Genomic DNA, 21188 nt, shown 5'->3' on the forward strand with positions numbered 1-21188 from the left:
TGCACACACACACCTGGCACAAGCCCTACACATACTCTCCCCACTTGATTGTCCTGCCTCTAAATATATCTTTGAGTTTTCATGTAAGAAAATAACTGAATTGTTTCTTTGGAATGAATTTTCCTCACATCAGCAATAATTTTTAAAATGCTTCGCTAATTACAAACCAATCTTTTCTAGTAATTTAAAAAAAATATTTAGAATACATTACACCACAAGGATTATTGAGAAAGTCTCAAACACTGATGCCAGTGAGAAAGTCTATGAAGGACTTGATAAGTTGTTATTAATCTTAAGAAAATAGTTGTCAAAAATGTGGGTTATAGCCACCATCAACTAAATAAAGTCATTAGAAACTAGATACCATAATTAAGTAAAGTAAATTTTCTGCTACTCCTTCCTTCCCTCTCTCTCCATATGTAAAGTATCTTTCATGGAAACTCCCCTTTTTTTAAAGTGTATGTATTTTGAGAGCGAGAGCGAGAGTGAGAGAGAGAGAGAGAGAGAGAATGGGCGGGAGAAAGAGAGGGACAGAGGGAGAGAGAGAGAGAGAGAGAGAGAGAGACAGAATCCCAGGCAGGCTCTCAGCTGCCAGTGCAGAGCCCAACGTGGGGCTCAAACTCATGAACCTTGAGATCGTGACCTTGAGCCGAAATCAAGAGTCAGAAGCTTAACTGACTGAGCCAACCAGGTGCCCCAGAAAGCACCTTGCCTTAAACTGCAGATTTTACTAAGTCAGTGGGGTCTAAAAATAATTTTTTAAAATGTCCTCTTAAAAGATGGAAAGACTAAATTTTGGCTGAAAAAATATCAGCATAACTATTATGGTGCCCTCCTATTTCCCCCCTTAAAATATTCTTTTTGACCATACCACAATTAATCATGCAGGGGCCATTGATTGTTATAAATTTTATTTGAATAATAGAAAATAATACATACAGATAACCATAGGATACACACACAGAATTTAAAGATAAATCTTATACTTTTCAATATGAAACAAAGTACATATCTCATGGAGATATATTGCTACAAATGCCAAGAAACAATAATCATTTTGAAAATGGAAAGTGTAGGAACATATTATAGGAATTACTAAATAATAAAAAGGTACAACTCCATTACATGTAGCATAAAATTCAGGTATTGGAGAAAGCGTTTCCCCACTTTTTGACTGGAAATAACAATGGTCATATGAAATCTACTAAGTCATTCAGATTTTTTCTAGATATATACAGTATATACAGACCTTGCAAAGAAAGTTATAAATATTTTTCTCCTTTGTGTATAATGACTTTAATCTTAAATGTAATCTTTAAACATAAAGTAACACTTCATGATGATACCAGAATTTTGCTAATTTTTATTCTTTTTGATAGCTGAACTGTTGTCAAATTCTGATATATCTGTAAAGAAGAACGAGTTCCTGCAAAATGTGACATTGTAGGAAAGAAGTAAAAAAATGATTTTCCAATGTCTAACACTCAATCTGTCGATTTTCATATATTCTTTACATATTGCTATGAAGTCATGTCTTCAACAATCTTTTGAAAACCACATATTGAAAGACTGAGTCATACATATCAAAGTCAGCAGCATTGCCATGGTTCTATTACAAATTTAACTCAGGAACTAAAAAGCCTGCCAGACTCACTCTGATAGACGGTTGGATTTCATTAAAAAACCATCTCCACCATCCAAAAAAGAGAGGGCCTCTTAATGGAATCAGAAATTGGAAATGAAGAATTGTGTGAATTTTGTTTAATATCTGAGTTGAGATTCAGGTCATTCCTTATTTTCTCCACTGTGTTTTAATAAAACCTGAAAGCTTGTCCATAGATGTGAAGGAAACAATTACTTTCTAATATTTTTTTTTAATATTTGAGAAATAATAAAATGTGAACATTTCAATTTTAAAATATCGGTGAACAAAAAAAGAAAGCGTTACCCATAACGGAATGCAAACTTAAAGAAGCGGCTGGTTCTTCTTTTATATAGTTAGGTAAATTCCTATTAATATTTTGCACAGACCCAAAATATGAGGGGTAGCAAAAACACTTTCACATGTCCTTCTGTATCTCTTAACAAATAATTTATGGGGCACAGGCAGGTACACTGGGCATTATTTCCACATTTTATAGATGAAAAATTGAGAACTAGAGAGAGCAAGAATCTCACAACTTTGTTAGACGTAAACAAAACAGCACCGTTTCCACCTCTGGTGTAGCATTTTTCAACATTCTTGTGAGTCACATGCACCCTCTTCCAAGCAAGGTAATTTTTAAAATGTATTTTCACTCTTGAGTATTTCAAATGAGCATTTCAGAATAGTACTGATCAAGTCTTCCAACCAATGCTGTTATAACGGGGAAATAACATTTGGATTAAATGAGTTTTTCCACATTAAACAAACAAACAAACAACAAACATGTGTGGGCATATGTGTGTGTATAGACATGAGAGCATGTGAGTCTATCGAAAGGCAGTGCTCAAAATCATAGCTTACGAATATCTTTATCAAAAGTCTAATGTAGTTAATATGTAAATTCCTTTGGTGTATCAAGTAAATATTAAGGCATTTCAGATTCCTCTAAAAGGATTTACTGGTTTTTTTTATTATATTCATATTTTACCTATAGAAAGTTAAAAATACAGAGTTGAAAAAAAAACATGCATAATCACTGCATTTCATGAAAACACTTTTTTTTGTAACCAATTAACTTTCTAGTAAACAATTAAAAAAAAAAAGTTAGTACCGCCACAGGGCATTTACAATGAAGAACAATACTACAGGTACGTAACTGGACACAGCGTGGACATGTGAGATGGCTGAAGTCGAACCTCTTGCGTCCATATCTGTCAAAGATGATAAACAGCTCATTAATAAGGATTGTACCGAAATAAATCATCAGGGCAAAAGTAATGCCTCTGCTATCAAAGTCAAATCATACCACGAACCCAACCTAAAACCCTGAGTTATGATTAATCCTCATTTTATTTGTCAGTGTTGCCTATATTAGTTGCCAAGAATATCTCTGAAAGCACCGACGTATTTAAGTTTTTCAAATAAATGAATCTAGGCTGTGCTCATCTAGTATTATTTAACTTTAATTGAAATTGCAAAAACAACTTAATCACTTTGAAAACAATTATACTCTTTTGAGATAATTCAATGGTTTAATTAAAGAAAGCTTCATTGGATGAGAGTTTGGAAAAATCTGTTGGTTTCTACTTTATTCATTTCTAGATAAATTATTAGGCATGATATAAAACATCATCTTTAAAAAAAGCAATCAATAAATGCTCCATTTTCCCAGAGATGGCCTTGTCTACACTAGTCTATGCAAGCTCAGCAGACAGCATATGTCAGATGAAAAGGCTACTCTTGACTCAGCAGCCCTAAAATGTGAAAATAGTGGCTGTTTCTGCAAAAGCATAGAACTTACTCCTTTTAACAGTTACACTCTGGCCATATTGTCATGTTATCTCTACATCTTGCAGTAATGTACGAATACGAGCATGTCTTTTTTTTAATTTTTTATTGTTTGTTTACTTATTTATTTAGAGAGACACACACAGAGTGAGAGTGGGGGAGGGGCAGAGAGAGAGGGAGACCAAGAACCTGAAGCAGCCTACAGATTCCTATGCTGCAGAACTCAGTTCTGAGATAAACACTTTCTGCTTTCATGGGATAGTTTAATTATTTGCTTTAGTCTAAATATGGCATTCTTTATGATTTCACATAAAGATAAAATTCTTCCAAGTTTCCATATCCCTCTTTCTCGTTATTTCCTAATGATGTCAGTCATTTTGTTTTCTAAGATTAAGGAGAGAGGTTTTAATCTTATTTCCAAGACTACAGACTAGGCCACGCCCAAGGGAAGGAAACAGGGTACAAGGTTTTTAATGTCACTAAGAACTACAGATTAGGATATGGAGACAAGATGGCTTCTACCATACTTAAATGGAGGTCCCCAAACTCCAGATTTGGAAATTGCAAGAACAAATAAAATTTCTTTTACCACTGTCACTGATAAAATATGTATGCAAGTCTGTTCCCCTTAACTCTAAAAGTGTAATTTCTATAGTAAAATAGGTTTACTTTGGATTTGGAAAAGAAAAGTTAGTGCGAACCTCCTTCGAAATCAGAAACTGAGACTTGTTTTTGAAGTATCTTTTGGTTTGGTCAGCAGTTTATGACCTTAACAATGTTAGATTTCCCACTTTTCGAAGAATTGATAAGATTCATCTACAATTTCTAGGAGGCAAACTAAGATCTTAAAACTAGTTTGTGGTTTTAACATTGTCCTTGAGAAATGCTTAATTGTTTTTTATAGGCAGTCCAAAAGCAAATTTAGGCATTTCTCATAATGAGGAAAAGATTCAAATTAATAAAGTTCTGCTAAATGTTTTTTGATGTCTTTTCTTTCTGTTATTACCTTTCTTCATGTTTTGTATCACTCCTGAGAAAGTTTTCTTGCCTTCATCTCTCCTATTCCAAAACTTTCTTAGCATTTAGATGGAGGAGATGGTGGGGGAAAACAGACAGAAGGGCATTGACTGACTCACTCTTGGAGGCTCGTAACACTGGTGTTATCAATAAAGTAAATGTTGACTTTGACAAACTTACTGGTTATTCTTGGGATCCTGATCTGTTCGCTACTGGTTCCATCTCCTCCGTCTGTTGTGGCCTTGACTTCAATAATGTAGTCCTCTTTAATGGGCAACAAAAGTTCTGCTGAAGTCTTATTTGTGTTCAGCACTTGTACACTGTTTTGACTGCTAGTCCTATAGAAAACCTGAAATGCATGAACAAATACACTCATTTCTTACATTGCCTACTCTTCCATTTTTCACAGAACTGATTACCCGGATGTTACTTCATTTACATTGTCTTTCTATACTCACCAGAATATAAATTGAATTCATAGCTCTTTCCATGGGTCTTAGACTGGGGGTTAGCACATACCAAAATCATCAAGTCCTCAAAATCAAGGAGGTAAGGAAGACGGAAGTGAACTTCTTCTGTGGAAGAGTTCATCTGGGTTGGGCATTTGTACGGTTAGAGAGATGGGGCAAGCCCCTACTCTATTGATCTTGAAAACCAGACCAACAAATTAGAGCCAACACTTTCAGTTGCTTTTTAAGTAGTATATTGGGGTTCGTCAGAAGTAACAAATTAATTAACATTATGAACAATTTATATTTTATCCCACATCCCTGAATACCCAGAATTACTTCCCTTTTATTTATATTTAAGAAATCAGATATTTGGGGGGGGGGAGATACCCTTTTCATAAGAAGTTGGTATCTCTATGTCAAAATTAGATTAGAGCAACCATATTATCATAGTTAGAAAAACCATTCGAGCCTAGCTTCCCTTGGAAAGTTCTGCCAGGAATAGGAAAAGAAAGCATTGCAAATATCTTACTTTATATCCCGTTACTTCTGATTCATTCTCCATTGCTTTAACTTGTTCCCAATTAAGTAACACTTTCGTGTCTGTAGCATTCCAAACAACATTTCCTGGTGGCTGACTGGGAGCTTGAAATGCAAAATGAGAAATTAAAACAGATTTGAACATGAGTGATATTTTACATAGAACATATAAATGACACTTACAGGAGGCTTACAGAAGTACAGCAAAGTCTCTTTGGTAAGAGCATATAGGTGGAATCAGAAAAAAATAAGAGTAGCTAAATATCCTTTTATTTATTTATTTATTTTTTGTTTTGTTTTTAATGTTTATTTTTGAGAGAGAGAGAGAGAGGGAGAATGAGCAGGCAAGGGGTAGAGAGAGAGGGAGACACAGAATCCAAAACAGGCTCCAGGCCCCGAGCTGTCAGAACAGAGCCTGATGCAAGGCTCGAACCCACGAACCGTGAGTTCATGACCTGGGCCGAAGTCGGATGCTTAACCGAATAAGCCACTCAGGCGTTCCTATTTTATTTTCTTATTTTTTTAATGCTTATTTATCTTGAGAGAGAGGCAGAGAGAGAGTGTGTGTGTGTGTGTGTGTGTGTGTGCAGCAGGGGAGGGCCAGAGAGAGTGAAGAGAGAGAATCTCAAGCAGTTTCCACCCTTTCAACACAGAGCCTGATGCAGGACTTAAACCCATGAACCATGAGATCATGACCTGAGCCAAAATCAAGAGTCAGACGCTTAACAGACTGAGTCACCCAGGCACACCACTAAATGTCCTTTAAAAAAGGCTCTTCAATTAAATTGTGAGATAATTCATTTCATGACATTCATCATATATTTTAGGATATATTTCCCTTGTTGCTGTGGGTCCTTTTCTGGAAACATGTTGATGGTGGAGATATAGAAATTCCTTTACCCACCACGAGAGGGATGCTGCTTGATGCACCAAGAAAGGCAGGCAGTGTGACCATTTTGACATATAGACAGAGGCGAAGAGAAATTGCCAACTGAGTAAAGACACACAAAATGAAGTATGGAGGGGCGCCTGGGTGGCTCAGTCGGTTAAGCGGCCGACTTCGGCTCAGGTCATGATCTCGCGGTCCGTGAGTTTGAGCCCCGCGTCGGGCTCCGTGCTGACAGCTCAGAGCCTGGAGCCTGTTTCAGATTCTGTGTCTCCCTCTCTCTGACCCTCCCCCGTTCATGCTCTGTCTCTCTCTGTCTCAAAAAATGAATAAACGTTAAAAAAAAATTAAAAAAAAATGAAGTATGGATGATTTTTAAGCCAGCTTTGTGTGATGACACAGGCAAAATAGGAGGCAATCAAGGATAAGGGCTACTTATATTTATTTCCATGAAGTTAATACCTATTCATGTGAAAAAATGTAGCAGGGAGAATACACGTCACTCTTCGTTTTTCAAGTTTTAAATCAATTTTTGAGAAAAATAAGGCAAGACCCGAAAACATTAATGAGAATTCCCTTAGATAATGAGTGAAATTCCCTGAGGTTTAAAACCTTGGATTCATAGCTTAGTTCCCTCTCATGAACTCCAGTTAGTAAACTATGCCGGGCAAAGGGGTTCAACAGCAACACAGAACATTAAAATTCAGTTTCTCATCAAGCACAAAACAAACACAATTTTATCCATGTGGCAACAGCATCACAGTTGCCCAAAGCAGTGCTGAAATACGCCGTACTTGTGGATTTAGCCACACAATGTGATCTGGCTAACTGAATCTGTAATGGGAAAATTATATAAAATATTGGCTATGCAGAGAAATTTCTAAACATCATTGACTCACGCCATGAGGGAAAGACGGCTGAACCTACAGATGGGAAGAGTTCTCCAGATACATTTACGTGACTAATGACACCAAACAAGATTGTATTCCCTGCAGATTCTTTTGCTTATTGTCCGCTCTTGAACACTATTCTACACTGCCTTTTCAATTTGCGATCTGGCATTAGTGATGGCTTCAGGTCAGTTCAGAGAGTTCAACCTGTATTGCTTTGATAACAAAAAATATATATAATGACAGTTGCTTACGGTTGAAACACTAATGACCATGTTCTGTTGTCTCAATTCAAACGATATGAATGCACAATTGTTAGGACCTTTTCTCAAAGTCTGATTTCCTGTGTCCTGACGGTCCGACAAAAGGACAGGTTCATTTGATGCAACTCAGATAACACAGGCAGCATAGTGGTTCTACCAAAAGATGTGTGCCCGGAGATTACAGGAAACTTGAGTAATTTGGATTGAATCATCTATTCCAATACTAGCCTCATAGAAGAAATGACTGCAAGTATAACACTGAGAAATATCTTGTATCAGTGCAAAAATAGATGAGTTGAATGAGTTCAGCCTGAATTGAATACTTCTTAAATACACAGAAAGAAAAAAGAAACAGGAACAGGGGAAAGAAGACAAAATTAAGGTTTGTTCTGGGTCTGATTACCCTTATTCTGAATCACATCAGTTTTTCCTGAGCATCAGATAATCATGTACACTTTCATAACTTTTGCTATTTTTAAAAAGAGGACTTGACTTAAAAAAAAATCTAATTTAGCCTCATCCCAAACACTAATACTCACACAATCATTGGCTTAATATCCTCGTTACATTCTTATGGTACCCTCTAAAGTAAATGAAGCATTATTAAATGTAAAAAAATATATTTGTGAACCACCCTGAAGTCATCTCTCTTATCACCAATGATAAGAACGACATCATGTGGAGGGGCCCCAGGGTAGCTCATGGGAAAAGTTTCAGTTTTGCAAGATGAAAGAATTCTAGAATCCATTACACAACCACCAATCTTAATGCTACCGAACTATACATTTAAAAATGGGTAAGGGGTGCCTGTCTGGCTCAGTCCCTTAGGCATCTGACTGTTGACCTCAGCTCAGGTTTTGATCTTGGGGTTGTGACTTCAAGCCCTGCATTGGACTCATGCAGGGCGTGAAGCCTACTTTTAAAAAAATGGGCAAGATGGAAATTTCATGTTATGTGTATTTTTACCACAATTAAAAATCAAAAGCAACAACTTGTTAAGAAGTATTATGTGGATTCAAACCAGCTCTGATTAATTCCAAAGTCTATGCCTCCCATATTACATTGTGCTGACTACCTGAGACCGTATTTAGCTCCTGAATGACTAATCACAGGTTTGTAAATGATGTAAAAGTGAATATGAAACAAGAATGTCACAAAATATGCTCAGTGCCCACTTTCACAGGAAAATGTATCATGCTTTTCCTGATTTCTCAGACAAAAGTGGGGCCTCTTTTCATTTACCTGATCCACTTTCTTCATGATCCTCATCAAAGGTACATTGTACACTTAGTTGTGGTTCTGTTTTTATTAATAGCCAGTTTTCCTATTAATCTGTAAGATCTTTGCAAGCAGAGACATTGTCTGGTAAGGTCTCTGACACAGACAAGTCGAAATGGTAGATGTACTCACTGGCCCAATGCCTTGACAAAGGTAGATATCAAATTGGATATTGTATATGACCGATGTTTTCATGTAAAAAGCAAAAACTCAAGGATTAAGGAGACACTTTTACAGTGTTTTCAGAAAATAAGTTTGAAACCTTTCCCTTTGCATTCCTAAGGAATGATTCATGCAATGAACATTCTGAATGGAGTAAAGATTCAGAGTAAGTATTAGTGAAATAATTCACTGTGACACCAGCAAGACAACATTTGGCTGGTCACACTTTTCAAATGCAGCATATCAGAATTCAAAATGAATTTTCCAGCTATGTGGTTGAAAGTTCTCCAAGCCATCCTAATAAATGCTATATGTCTATAAAGACAAAACTAGGACAGGTAACATCCATTGATCATCAGCCTTGAGACTTGAAATTGAATACGCCCAGTTGTACCGAGGCTAAGGTGATAAGGAACAGAACCCAAAGAAGAAGAAAACAAGAAAAACATCAACAACACTGGTGTATTAATTGAATACTTAAATGATTTATTCAAGAGACATCTATGTGTCAAGGGTTAAGAAAAAAAAAGGAAGGAGGTGACAACATCTGGAATAGATTTTGAAAGGCAAATACGATTTTTGCATGTAGAGGTGAGAGAGGGAAAGGTATCCAGCAGAGGAATAAACACCTGCCAAGACACAAAGGCAGGAAATAGTAAGTTTCAGTGGGGAGCTCAGTTGTGACTGGTTACAAGGTAGTGGGGAAGGGTAGGGATAGACCAGATGTAGTTGAAGACGCAAGCAGGAGCCAGATGCTAATGGGTCTAAGAGACCAAAAGAACCAGGAAAGGAGTTTTTCCATAGGCAATTAGGAAGGCATTGATTAAGTAAAAGTAGGGAAGTGATACTATCAATTTTGTAGTTTCACAGATCAGTGTGGGAATAGGGGGGGAGAAGGAGAATCTTGGCAGGCATTCTGTTGGGAGAATATGGTAGTACTTAGTGTAAGAGAGAATTAAAGGTCTGTTCACACGAAGATGATTGTAGTGGAGTTGGAGGGATGGAACAAATGATATTTGTGGAGCCTCAACAAGTCATGATGGCTGACATCATATGGGTGCTGGCAATAAAAACAAACCTAATTCTGGCTGACAACACAGACCTTGGGGAACAACATCTATACCTGGAATTCCCTTCGGCCACAAATTTAATAACTTTATTGTGTGTTAGGGATCCTTCTGAGTACAGCAGACAAAGAGATTAATATGTTCTCTGACTTCTACCCACAGGGTCTATCAGTGGTTCCCAAGGATCAATATTTCTACCATTAGAGATGATTTTAGATGGATGACATTTTTAATTGGAAATATTTAGATATTTTTACGTAAGCCAAAAAAAAAAAAAAAAGAACTAACATCCATTTCTTGATTCACAGATATGATTCTCTGGATGAGGCCAACATTGATACATCTGTAATAATCTACTTTACACACAACACACAGATCATTAAAACTAGGTTCTAAACAATGATAAAGAACAAAGGTTATTATGAAAACACAAATCACTCCGATGTTTTCAGCTGTACACAGATGTGTGGTAAGCATCCCAAAATACACAGTCACAATTCAAACTAACTCTGACCTAAGGGAATACTTACTACATATAATTCATCTTAAACTAAGTGATCAAGAAAAGAATATCACTCTATTAATAACAATCACAGATAGTCTGATTAGCTCATTGCAAAACTTATCTTCAGGTATGCATTTTTTTAAAATAAGTTTACTTTTCTTTGCAATTCATTGTGCTCTTTAACTTTAAAACTTTTTCTATTCAAATAATTGCTTTGTTTTCATTTTATGAAGAAAGTCTTATAGCTACTATCTTGTAATCAAGAGAAATAGTGATTTTCTGTTTATGGTAATGGTATAGTTGCTTTTAAGATAAATACATTTAACTATCAAATTAAATCTATTAGGAAAATAATCATATGGTTTGTTTGCACACGAGTAAAATCATGCAAACATCATTGAGTGACTAGAGATAGCAAAATGCTGGGAAAATTCTACACAGGTTGATTTGCTTATTCCATGATCCAGACTTCCCTTCTGCATCTTCATTGCTACTCATGGCTTCCATCCTTACAACATTTAGTTCCCTTGTATGGAGCCTTCAATGCTCTTCTTTTCTATCTTCCTAGGGTCAAACCTCAAGTATGAACGCTTTGCTTCCACAATCTCTATAAAAAGGCTGCCTACTCCCGTGTGCCAAGAGTCATCCTGGCATGACACAGAAAAGATCTACCTAATACTTCAGACAGAAGCCTGGAAGCAATGTGGCCATTCACATGGCACATGTCCTGAACTAGCTTCCTAGCCTAACAGAAGCCACAGTGTCTCACATGTAAAGGAAGAAGAGATAAGAGAGCAATTGTTCTATGACAACCTATAAGATAGTGAAATTGCTCTAGGACTGTCAAGCTTCAAATCAAAAGTTGCAAACTGAAAATGCATCTGCTAAATCCAGCTTGCAATTTTTTTTTTTTTTTTTTTTTGTCTAACCCATTGCACTTTAATTTTGCTTAGTTGCCAATATTTGAAAGTCAGGAGCTTTCCTGTAAGTTCTGGATTTCTGATTGTTAATTGCTTGTGTAATATCAGATCAGAAGGAATGGACCTTAGGAATGGACCTAAGGAAAGACTGTCCCAGCCATCCACCCCTGCTCATTTCTACCTGTCTGGCTACTAAAGGTGTCTGACTTCACATTCTTCTTTTCTTTTATTTTTTTAAAGTTTATTCATTTATTTTGAGAGACACAGAGAAAGCAGGAGTGGGGGAGGGGCAGAGAGGGAGGAAGAGAGAGAATCCCAAGCAGGCTCTGCGGTGTAAGCGTGGAGGCCAATGTGGGGCTTGAACTCATGAAACCATGAGATCATGACCTGAGCAGAAACCAAGAGTCAGACTCTTAACTGACTGAGTCATCCAGGTGCCCATTCCTCTTTTAAAATAAACACTAGGAGGTGCATGGGTGATTGGGATTCTCTCTCATCCTCTCTCTCTCTCTCTGCCCCTCCCCTGCCCACGCTGTCTCTTTTTGTCAAAAAAATTTTTTTTTTAATTAAGAAAAAACAAATACTAGTTTAGGGTGGTTTATATATATTTTAAGGACATTTAATTGGCATATTTAGATAATTAATACATCTTGATTGAATAAAACTGTACAATGTAACTGGTTAAAAAAATTTTTTTTAATGTTTATTTATTTTTGAGAGAGAGGCAGGGTGCAAGCAGGGGAGAGAGAGAGGAAGACCCAGAATCTGAGGCAGGCACCAGGCTCTGAACTGTCAGCACAGAGCCCAACACAGGGCTCGAACCCATGAACTGTGAGATCATGACCTGAGCCAAAGTCGGATGTTTAACCAACGGAGCCACCCAGTCATCACATGATGTAACTGTTTAAACTTGTTATTTCTCTAAAGGCTTGAGGTTGTGGATGCTGAGGGAAGGATGAGAAGGAGGAAGGGTGTAGATACTGAAGGAAGATGAAAATGTAATTCAGGGATCTCTAGAGATCTCTCAGCTACCTGAGCTATATTCTTAGATCCTCTAGAAACATCTCATTCATGATCCTTAATATTAGCTGGTAGGGTCGACTGTTTTATTGTTTAAATTTTTTTGAGGTGGTTTAAAATCTTTGTAATTCCTTTGCCTGTTACTTCTCATGGGAAGATTATATTTATCTCACTCTCACGACATTCAGCTTGGCCATGGGGCCTGTGGTTCCCAGGGATGTAGGAAGAGATACTTCCCCTTCTCATTGGCATCTTATAGACATCAGGCTGTGTCATATGACTTCTTTCAACCAATGGAATGCAAGCAAAAGTGAAACGGGCCATTCCCAAGTGGCAGCTTCAAAAGCCATCAAAGAATCTGCTTAGCCATTGTCTTTTCCCTCTGCCATGAGACTAGCATGGCCCACAGAGTGGCTGCTCCTTCAGTCTGGGTGCTGGTGTGAACACAACCTGGATCAGATCAGAATCATACTTGTAGTGGACATGGACTATGAATAAGACAGGAACACTTGTAATTCTAAGCCACTGAGATTTGGAGGTTGGAGACTGTGGCCTGCACTAGCCTAATCTGACTGGTATAGCTATTAATCAGTATTCTAAATAGCTCTGATGCACCACAGTACATTTTTGTAAAGGAATGGAGACACAAAACAGTACATATTAATATAACTTATCGATTAGGACTTCCAATTTTACTTTCCAGATACTATCTTATGCAGAAGCCCAACCCAGAATAGGCTGATTGAGTTCCACATTTATTAGAACTTGACATGTGGTCTACATTTTTAAATTTTTGCTAAATTATATCTCAACTTTCACATGCTACAGATTTTTCCCCTGTCAGCTCAGTTTCTACTGTTGATGGTATGCTAAAATAGAAAAAAATCATAGGGGCACCTGGGTGTCTCAGTTAAGCTTCTGACTTCGGCTCAGGTCACGATCTCACCATCTGTGAGTTAGAGCGCCACATCAGGCTCTGTGCTGACAGCTCAGAGCCTGGAGCCTGCTTTGGATTCTGTGTCTCCCTTTCTTTCTGCCCCTCCCCTGCTCACACTCACTCTCTCTCTCAAAAATAAATAAACATTACAAAAGATTTTAAAAAATTAAAACATCATAAAAACGAATTTAATTTTGGTAGAAAGGTTGCTATATTTACAGCACAACACTAATTGGCGGGCTGGAAAATTATTTCACTAATTTCAAATGTGACAAAAAAAAATATTACGTTCAAGAATTTTATTACTATTGTTCTTTAAGCACCCATCATGATATCCTTTGTGTATTTGATTAACAGACTCCTCAATATCAGCTTTATAGATTTCACATCGTCCGCATCTTCTTGTCTGCAAGCAAGAGATTACTATAACATTGCTACCGGATGAAACAAGGAATATAAGGCATGTCTACCAATAGGAGAGGGGCTAAATTGTGGCATATTATCACCATGGAATATTATACATACACTAACATACTTATGAAAACTATTAATGACATGGGAAATTGCTATGACATACAGGTAACTAAATATATAGCATACTTCTACTGTATAAAACAAACATTCTATAGAACTTAAGTCTGAAAAGAACTTAAACCCCACAATATTAATGATCGTATTTCTGAGTAATAAGATTATGGGTGGTTTTTATTTTCTTCTCTACAATTTTCTTTTTTCCCAAATTTTCAAAAATTAAAATATTTTATATAATAAAAAGTAGAGGTTGTTAAAATTAAGAATATTAATATTTATTAATTATTATTAACTTTATATAATAACTTTAATATAATTGTATACAGTATTTTCCTATAATACATATTAATTAATAATAATTATTAATAAATACTTAATATTAATTACAATACTGTCCAGAATTTTCAAAGGTGATATGTCCATAGTGGTGACGGTAAAACTGGCATTCCATATTTTGAACAAATATGGAATGTTAAGAACATATGTTTTATGTGATTAATTATGCAAGATTAAGTAGATTTCTTAATTTGTTTTTGGCTCCTTGATGATAGTGAGGTGAATTAATGACAAGTGGTTGTTCTTACCGAGAGCTAGACACTATACTCTGCAGTTGGAGTTGAGTTGAACTTCAGCACCTGACATCAAACTGCTTAAGCACGTAACATTGTGCAGGAATCAGATCACCAAAAGGTATTTGCTCCCAAGTAATGAGATATATTTTCTTTGGAACCGTTAGAATTATTGCAAATAAACAAATGACTTATAATAGGAACGTGACTCAATTTTTAACAATACAACAAAAACATCTACTTCTTAACTCATCTGCAACTCAGGAAAGACTTTTCTTGGGGTCCAACCTGGAATGCCAGGGAAGAATATCTTTCTTTCTTTTACATGACTGGAAATTTCCTCGGTCAAAATATTTTCTTCTTTGGATAATAAAAATATTACAATTTGTAAACTGTAAGAAAAACATTTAAACTTTTCTAGAGAATGTGTAGGCAAGTGGAAGATTTCCAAAAAAGTGCCAAAGTTCTTACAAAGTAAAATTTGTAAGATTTACACATTTGGCCAAAGGAATTACTTGATTCTGTATTCGCTGAAATTCTGACTGGAAATCTGAGGAACACGCATTAGTGAACAATGTATTCTATAGCTATATCTGATCTGTGGTACATCATACACAGACATGAGTCGTTTACATACATATCTGGGATGTGATACATAGAAAATTCAACAAATAGGGGCGCCTGGGTGGTTCAGTCAGTTAAGCATCCAACTCTTGATTTTGGCTTAGGTCATGATCTCATGGTTTGCGGGACTGAGCCCAGTGCTGGGCTCCACACTGACATCATGGAGCCAGCCTGGGATTCTCTCCTCCCCACCCCCGCTCCCCCCCGCCCCTTTGCACATGCACTTGTGTGCGTCTGTGTGTTGTCTCTCTCAAATTAAATAACCTTTAAGAATAAAACCAATTAAACAAATAACATTAAGTCATCTAGAGAGAAATTCCCTTTACTTTTCCCATTAGCTTGAAGAGAAAGTTGGATTTGAGGATACTAGGTCTTTAACCTCCTTTCACTACTAACATCATAAACAAAGAGGAAGCAGGTTTAGAGGCCTGATCAGGGAAGCACATGATCCTAGTATTAAGAATGGAGAGTAACTTATTTTTTCATTGTATTTATTATTATTATTACTATTTAACTTATTATTTTGTTAGTAGCTGTTTATGGCAATGACACTAGTTTCCATACTCTGAAAGTTAGTTTCTGCTTTATTTTTAAGTTTATGAAAGCAAAAATTGTATGTTAATTTTTAAGAAAAGTTGTTAGGTGCATATTAGAAGAGGCCCACAAAAATGGCAAAAATTGAAAAGACAGATCACATATAAAATTTGGGAAACTTTGTATGGATATATTTCCTAAGTCATAACGTAGAGTGGATAATTATCTAATTAAATTATATATACAAAAATTCTAGGACTTCCAAATTATGTATTTGAAGCAGGAATATTCATTTTATCAAAAACCTCTGAAATATTCTTATTCATATTCTTTGTGTGTGTGTTTTACTCACATACCTTTTCATTTCCTGAGGACACACTTAATTGGTTTCCATAAATTTAGGTAATTGATTTTAGCTCAACTTACATGGATAAACATTGTATTTAGAAAAGCAAAAACTCAGGTGCAAAATGTTGTACCACTTAATATTATTCTGTTTTCTCAAGTGGACATACATGCATAATCATCACTGAAGGCATAAAAATACAGGTTCCCCTTGTTCCAGGGTGAGGTCTGGGTATGTGATTCAGGCCAGGCCTGTGAAGGTTTTCTATCAACTGGCTGTAACAACTGGTTCTGGGATAGGCCAAGAAGAACCATCCTTAGCTCTGAATGGAGTTATCAGGAAGGAGCGGTCTACTTTTCCCAGGGTGTTTCTTTGACAGAAATAAGCCTTGAGGTGCTAATTGCAATACTTCTACCCTGAAAAGGGAACATGGTGAAAATGATTCCACCACTGAACAGAACCAAGAGATGGAGAGTCTTATCTGTTCAACAAATATTATTGGGCACCAACTATGATTACTTTAACAGTGGAGACAGAGCTCTGAGGATAAAGTTATGATCAAAACAGGTGAAATCTGTGCCCTGAAGGACCTTGCCTTCCACTCAAAGCAAGCTGGAGAGACAACAATCAAATAAATAAGGACAAGTTCCAGAATGTGTGGTAGTTGTCAGGGCTCTGCCCAAGAACAAAGCAGGGAAGGAAACAGTGTCAGGAGATGAGGGACGCACTTTTAAATATGGCGGTCAGATGGCACCGAGCTGGTATTTGAGCAAAGATCTGAAAGAGATGACAGAGTAAGCCATTTGGATGCCTGGAGAAGGAGCCTTCTGGGCAGAGGGAACAGCAAATGCACAGGCTCTGAAGTGAAAGTGCAACGAGTGAGGAGGAAAATAGAAAATGAGTCAGAGGAGGATTTGGAGGATGGATCATATAAAGCTTTGTTGAGCATTATAAGGATTTAGTACTTATCTGAAGTGAGATGAAAGGGGACAGCCTGAGCATCACTGTGGCCTTAGGGAGGCAAGGGTGGAAACAGGCTGAGCAGTAAGGGGTCACTGCCCTGATTCCTGTGAGGATCTGCAGCTTGTGAAAGCAATATGATGTGGTGGATGCTTGCACATGTCCGATTCTGAATCAGTTGTTGGGGTTGAGAGAAAGAGATGAGTTGAGGCCTATTCCAAGAATTTTGGCCTGAGCAACTCAAACACTGGGATTTAATTCACTGAGGTAGGGAATACTGTAGAAAGGAAATGTTTTAAATGGAGTGGATGGAGCAGTCAAGAATTTAGTTTTAGGAATATTCAGTTTGAGGTCTTACTAGATGATTCTTGAGGACGCTGTTTGAGTGCTAAATCCATCCATACTGAAAGCCAGGATTACCACTTGACTTTTTAGTTATACAAAGCAGAATATTTGCCCTACAAATTCTTTTGTGCAATCTCTGAACATAAAATTCTCAGTCTGTTTCCTTTTAGAAGCCAAGAAATTTCATCACTTACATGCCATCTGCAATTTTTCTTCATCAGTGCCTTTAGACACAAGATGTTCTTAAGAGTTAGCTCTCCTTGGGTTGCAAGTAACCATCTTAGATTACTTAAAGAGGCTAATTACCTTCGAAATGCTTCCAAAAAACACCAAGTATTTGGATATCAAAAATTAAGTGTTTAATGGAAGCTACAGTATTTAACTTGAGAATCCTTGTATTATTTTACATTAATCAAAAATAATCACACAAGATCCGTACTGCTATAAAGTCTTGCATATTGAATTCCATGATTACAAGTATATGAAACTTGCACATTTTAAGCAAGATGGTAAAAGACTACCGTAAGTGTTTTGAATTCACAATGCTCAGTCAAGAGGAAGTATATTTGATTAATAATAGTACTTCAGGCTGGCCTGCTTCTTTAGATGCCATTCCTCCAATTAGCTACCCACTCAATATTTAATGAGTGGTTCCTAGCGCCATGCTGGGTACTGGGGCTGGATGAACAAGACACAGAAGGATTCTTTCCCCATAAAGTTTACAATCCAGAGGGGAAAACAGATAGCAAGAAAGGAATCAAAGATGTTATGCTAGTTCTTTATGCCTGAAGCATGATGATAATGCTCTTCAGAGAGATAATCACAAAAACCTTACCAAAATTCTTAAATAGGATTTGAAGCTAAATCTACGTCAAAGGTTAGGATGGCTATTAAAAGCTCCCAGTAACAGTAATAACACCAGCTTTAAAGGATTCTGTTTTACTTGCATTTTTGTACCTTTAAAGAAAAATTATTAACATAAAATTGAAAAATTAACACATGCTATTTATATCCAAACTTAGAATAATTAAGGATTTCAACGATCTCTAAGCGTTTCCCACCCAATATAGGAAATTTTCCCCTAATAACACTTACAGATCAACACACACACTCCCATTCAATTGCAGCAATAGGGATGCATCACGTTCAGAGGGATTTCATTCAATTGTTGGGATTTCCGTCAGACTAAAAGCTCTGTGAACAAAGGAGTCCAGTCTATCTTTGATCACCTTACCCACTTCCTAAGCGTGGAGTAAAATCCCAGTAAATACTGGTGTTAAACGGGATGTGGATATCCTAATTATATGGTTGAAAGAGAGGATAGCACGCTGATTAAGACTATGTCTGGATTTGGATGTCTATACTGCTACTTAGTCTGTGGTCTCAGCAAAGTCATACAACCTCTATATGCCACAGCATCCTCATCCTTGAAGAGAAGCTACCATCACCTTCCAACCCATGGTGTTGCTGTGAGAACTGAGAATCAATACATGAAACATACCTAGAACAGTCACAGCAAATTATGCAGTAAGTGTGAGCTTTTAAACTCATAATCACCATCGTTCTTGGTGCAAACTTCTACTTTAGACTGGGTATTTATATTTTACACCTAAATCATACAAGGGTTTTGCTTCTTTTTACAGTTTTATTTCACTCATTGTACATTATCATAATATTCTTATTGATCTGTAAGTCTTTTCCTTGTGCCTTACCAATTTGCTAAGTTCCTCACTGATTCCATGATGTCATACTGGCTTTTACAATCATAATTTTCTAGCAAGTAATCACATCAATTATTAAGTCAGAGGAAAGAGCCAGATAAACTTGTTTGCATATCTTCTTGCAATCAGAATTTTTGATTGATGCTGTGCTTTGAATATATAAATGATGATGTATATTTAAATCTTACTAATTCAGAATTGTTACTGAGAATACCAAACATATTTAGCAAGAAGTTCTAAACACCGAATATTTTTAGTTCAAGTATTTCCAAAACCAAATACTCCTTCATCTAACCCTAGATGTGTAGTATGAGTAAAAGATTGGGTCAGGATTCTCCTAATAATTAGTGAGGGATAATACTGAATTATGACATGTATTGGTTGCTTGTACATGTATGCCACCAAAGATTTATAATGGCTTGCTGCTAAACTTTTGCTCTGCAATCTCATTATACTAAATTGGTAACCAAGTTCTCTTTTATATAGATAATACAAAGATGAACATGTGAACTTCACTGATTAAATTAACACTGGCTAATTAAAATCTAAAGTAGTAGAATTATGTTTTATATGTATTTTAACTTATCCACAATGTTAGCCAATTATATTTAATTTTATATTACTGGTGTAATTTTTACTAAAATTTATTTATTTTTATTTTATTTTAGAGAGAGAGAGAGAGAGAGACAGTGCAAGCTGGGGACAGGGGCAGAGGGAAAGGCAGAGAGAATCTCAAGCAGGCTCCATGCTTAGGGCAGAGCCCAATGCAGGGCTCGATCCCATGACCCTGGGATCATGACCTGAGTTGATATCAAGAGTTGGACATTCAATTTACTGAGCTACCCAGGCACCCCTATATTATTGGTATACTTAGCAATTTTATTTAATAAGTGTATATTCTCCCCAAAAATTTGGATATTATATATGGAGAGAGAAATGCAGTAATGAAACTAGAAATGAAGCAAAATTAATGTCTCATTCCCATATGAAGCCAGTTAAGCAAACATTTTCACTGAGTTAATAAATTTTGAAAACAAGAAAAAAATAGTTTTCTGTAAATAAAAGTAATGGATTATTATGTTAAAAGTACGTAATCTGTCATGCCCACTTTCCTTACCTGTACATTGGAAAAAAGTAATGATACCTACCTCATCTGGTAGTTAGGAAGTTTAAATGTGGGAATGCATGTAAAGCACCTGGGACATAGAATGTTCTTAACTATTATCAGCTATGATGATTACAAGGATAAGGACAATCCAAATGGTTGTATTGCAAGAAGTTATTAATACACTGATTAAAAATATACTTGTGCTATCAGTTTCATTGATATATATGCGGGAGACTATGGAATTGCAAATCACTGATTTTCCTGTGGTCTAATTTAAAGCCAAGTTATGTATAGTTTGTAAATGATGCTTGTGAATTTACCTGTGAATATTTAGCTAACAAAGACTCAGCGTTGAATGCAACACTGACATCTCTGATTATATTTTTTAAAATATCAGTATATTCATGTGGACCAACAACTTCTGGTGGTAACTTTTTAATGCACATTGCCATCTTTTGAATAAGGTGGGAAAGAAAAAAAAAAGGAAGAATATCACTCTCGACTCTTCGGTGTGAACTTTAACTTATTCATGTTTAACAGAAATCATCAAGCTTTAGGGAACTAAAAAAAACATGAAAATAAACTAAGTTTACTTACTTTATTAGTTTTTAATGTTTATTTATTTTTGAGAGAGAGACAGAGACAGAGACAGAGAGCGAGCAGGGGAGGAGCAGAGAGAAAGAGAGAGACACAGAATCTGAAGCAGGCTCCAGGCTCTGAGCAGTCAGAACAGAGCCTGACACTGGGCCCGACCCCATGAACCATGAGATCATGACCTGAACTGAAGTCAGATACTTAACCGACTGAGCCACCCAGGTGCCCCTAAGGTTACTTATTTTAAAAGAAAAGTACATAGACTTGAGTAAACATCTCACATTAAGATTTTTTCAAAAGGTACACATTTATTTTCATTTGGGTTTCTATCTGAAGATTCAGGGATATCACAAAGACAAAGACAAGGGTGACTTGCAGTTTACAAGCATTTGGAACTGGGTTTGTAATATTCATTGTGCTTAGGGACTTGGGTTGTCCATTTTAAATGATAAAGAAGGCTATCATAAACAACTTCCCTACCATTCAAAA

At 36.4% G+C, this 21188-nt stretch overlaps 1 protein-coding gene across 3 annotated transcripts in view; it reads right to left on the bottom strand.

Annotated features, from left to right (window-relative positions):
* Positions 1-894: 894 nt before the first annotated feature.
* CNTN3 (contactin 3) overlaps positions 895-21188 on the bottom strand; it is a 339239-nt gene continuing 318945 nt past the window's right edge. For 2 of the 3 annotated variants that reach the window (XM_019428460.2, XM_019428458.2), the window contains 3 exons: positions 5432-5544; positions 4631-4799; positions 895-2856 (listed from right to left, as the gene is read on the bottom strand). In XM_019428460.2, the coding sequence (XP_019284005.1) occupies positions 2750-2856; positions 4631-4799; positions 5432-5544 (389 nt within the window). In that variant the 3' untranslated portion in view covers positions 895-2749. The remainder of the gene's footprint in view (positions 2857-4630; positions 4800-5431; positions 5545-21188) is intronic. The other variant, XM_019428459.2, reaches the window with a different exon arrangement.

This window comes from Panthera pardus, unplaced genomic scaffold, assembly GCF_024362965.1.
Source record: "Panthera pardus isolate Hobbes unplaced genomic scaffold, ASM2436296v1 HiC_scaffold_8, whole genome shotgun sequence".
In the NCBI taxonomy this organism is placed as follows: Eukaryota; Metazoa; Chordata; class Mammalia; order Carnivora; family Felidae; genus Panthera; species Panthera pardus.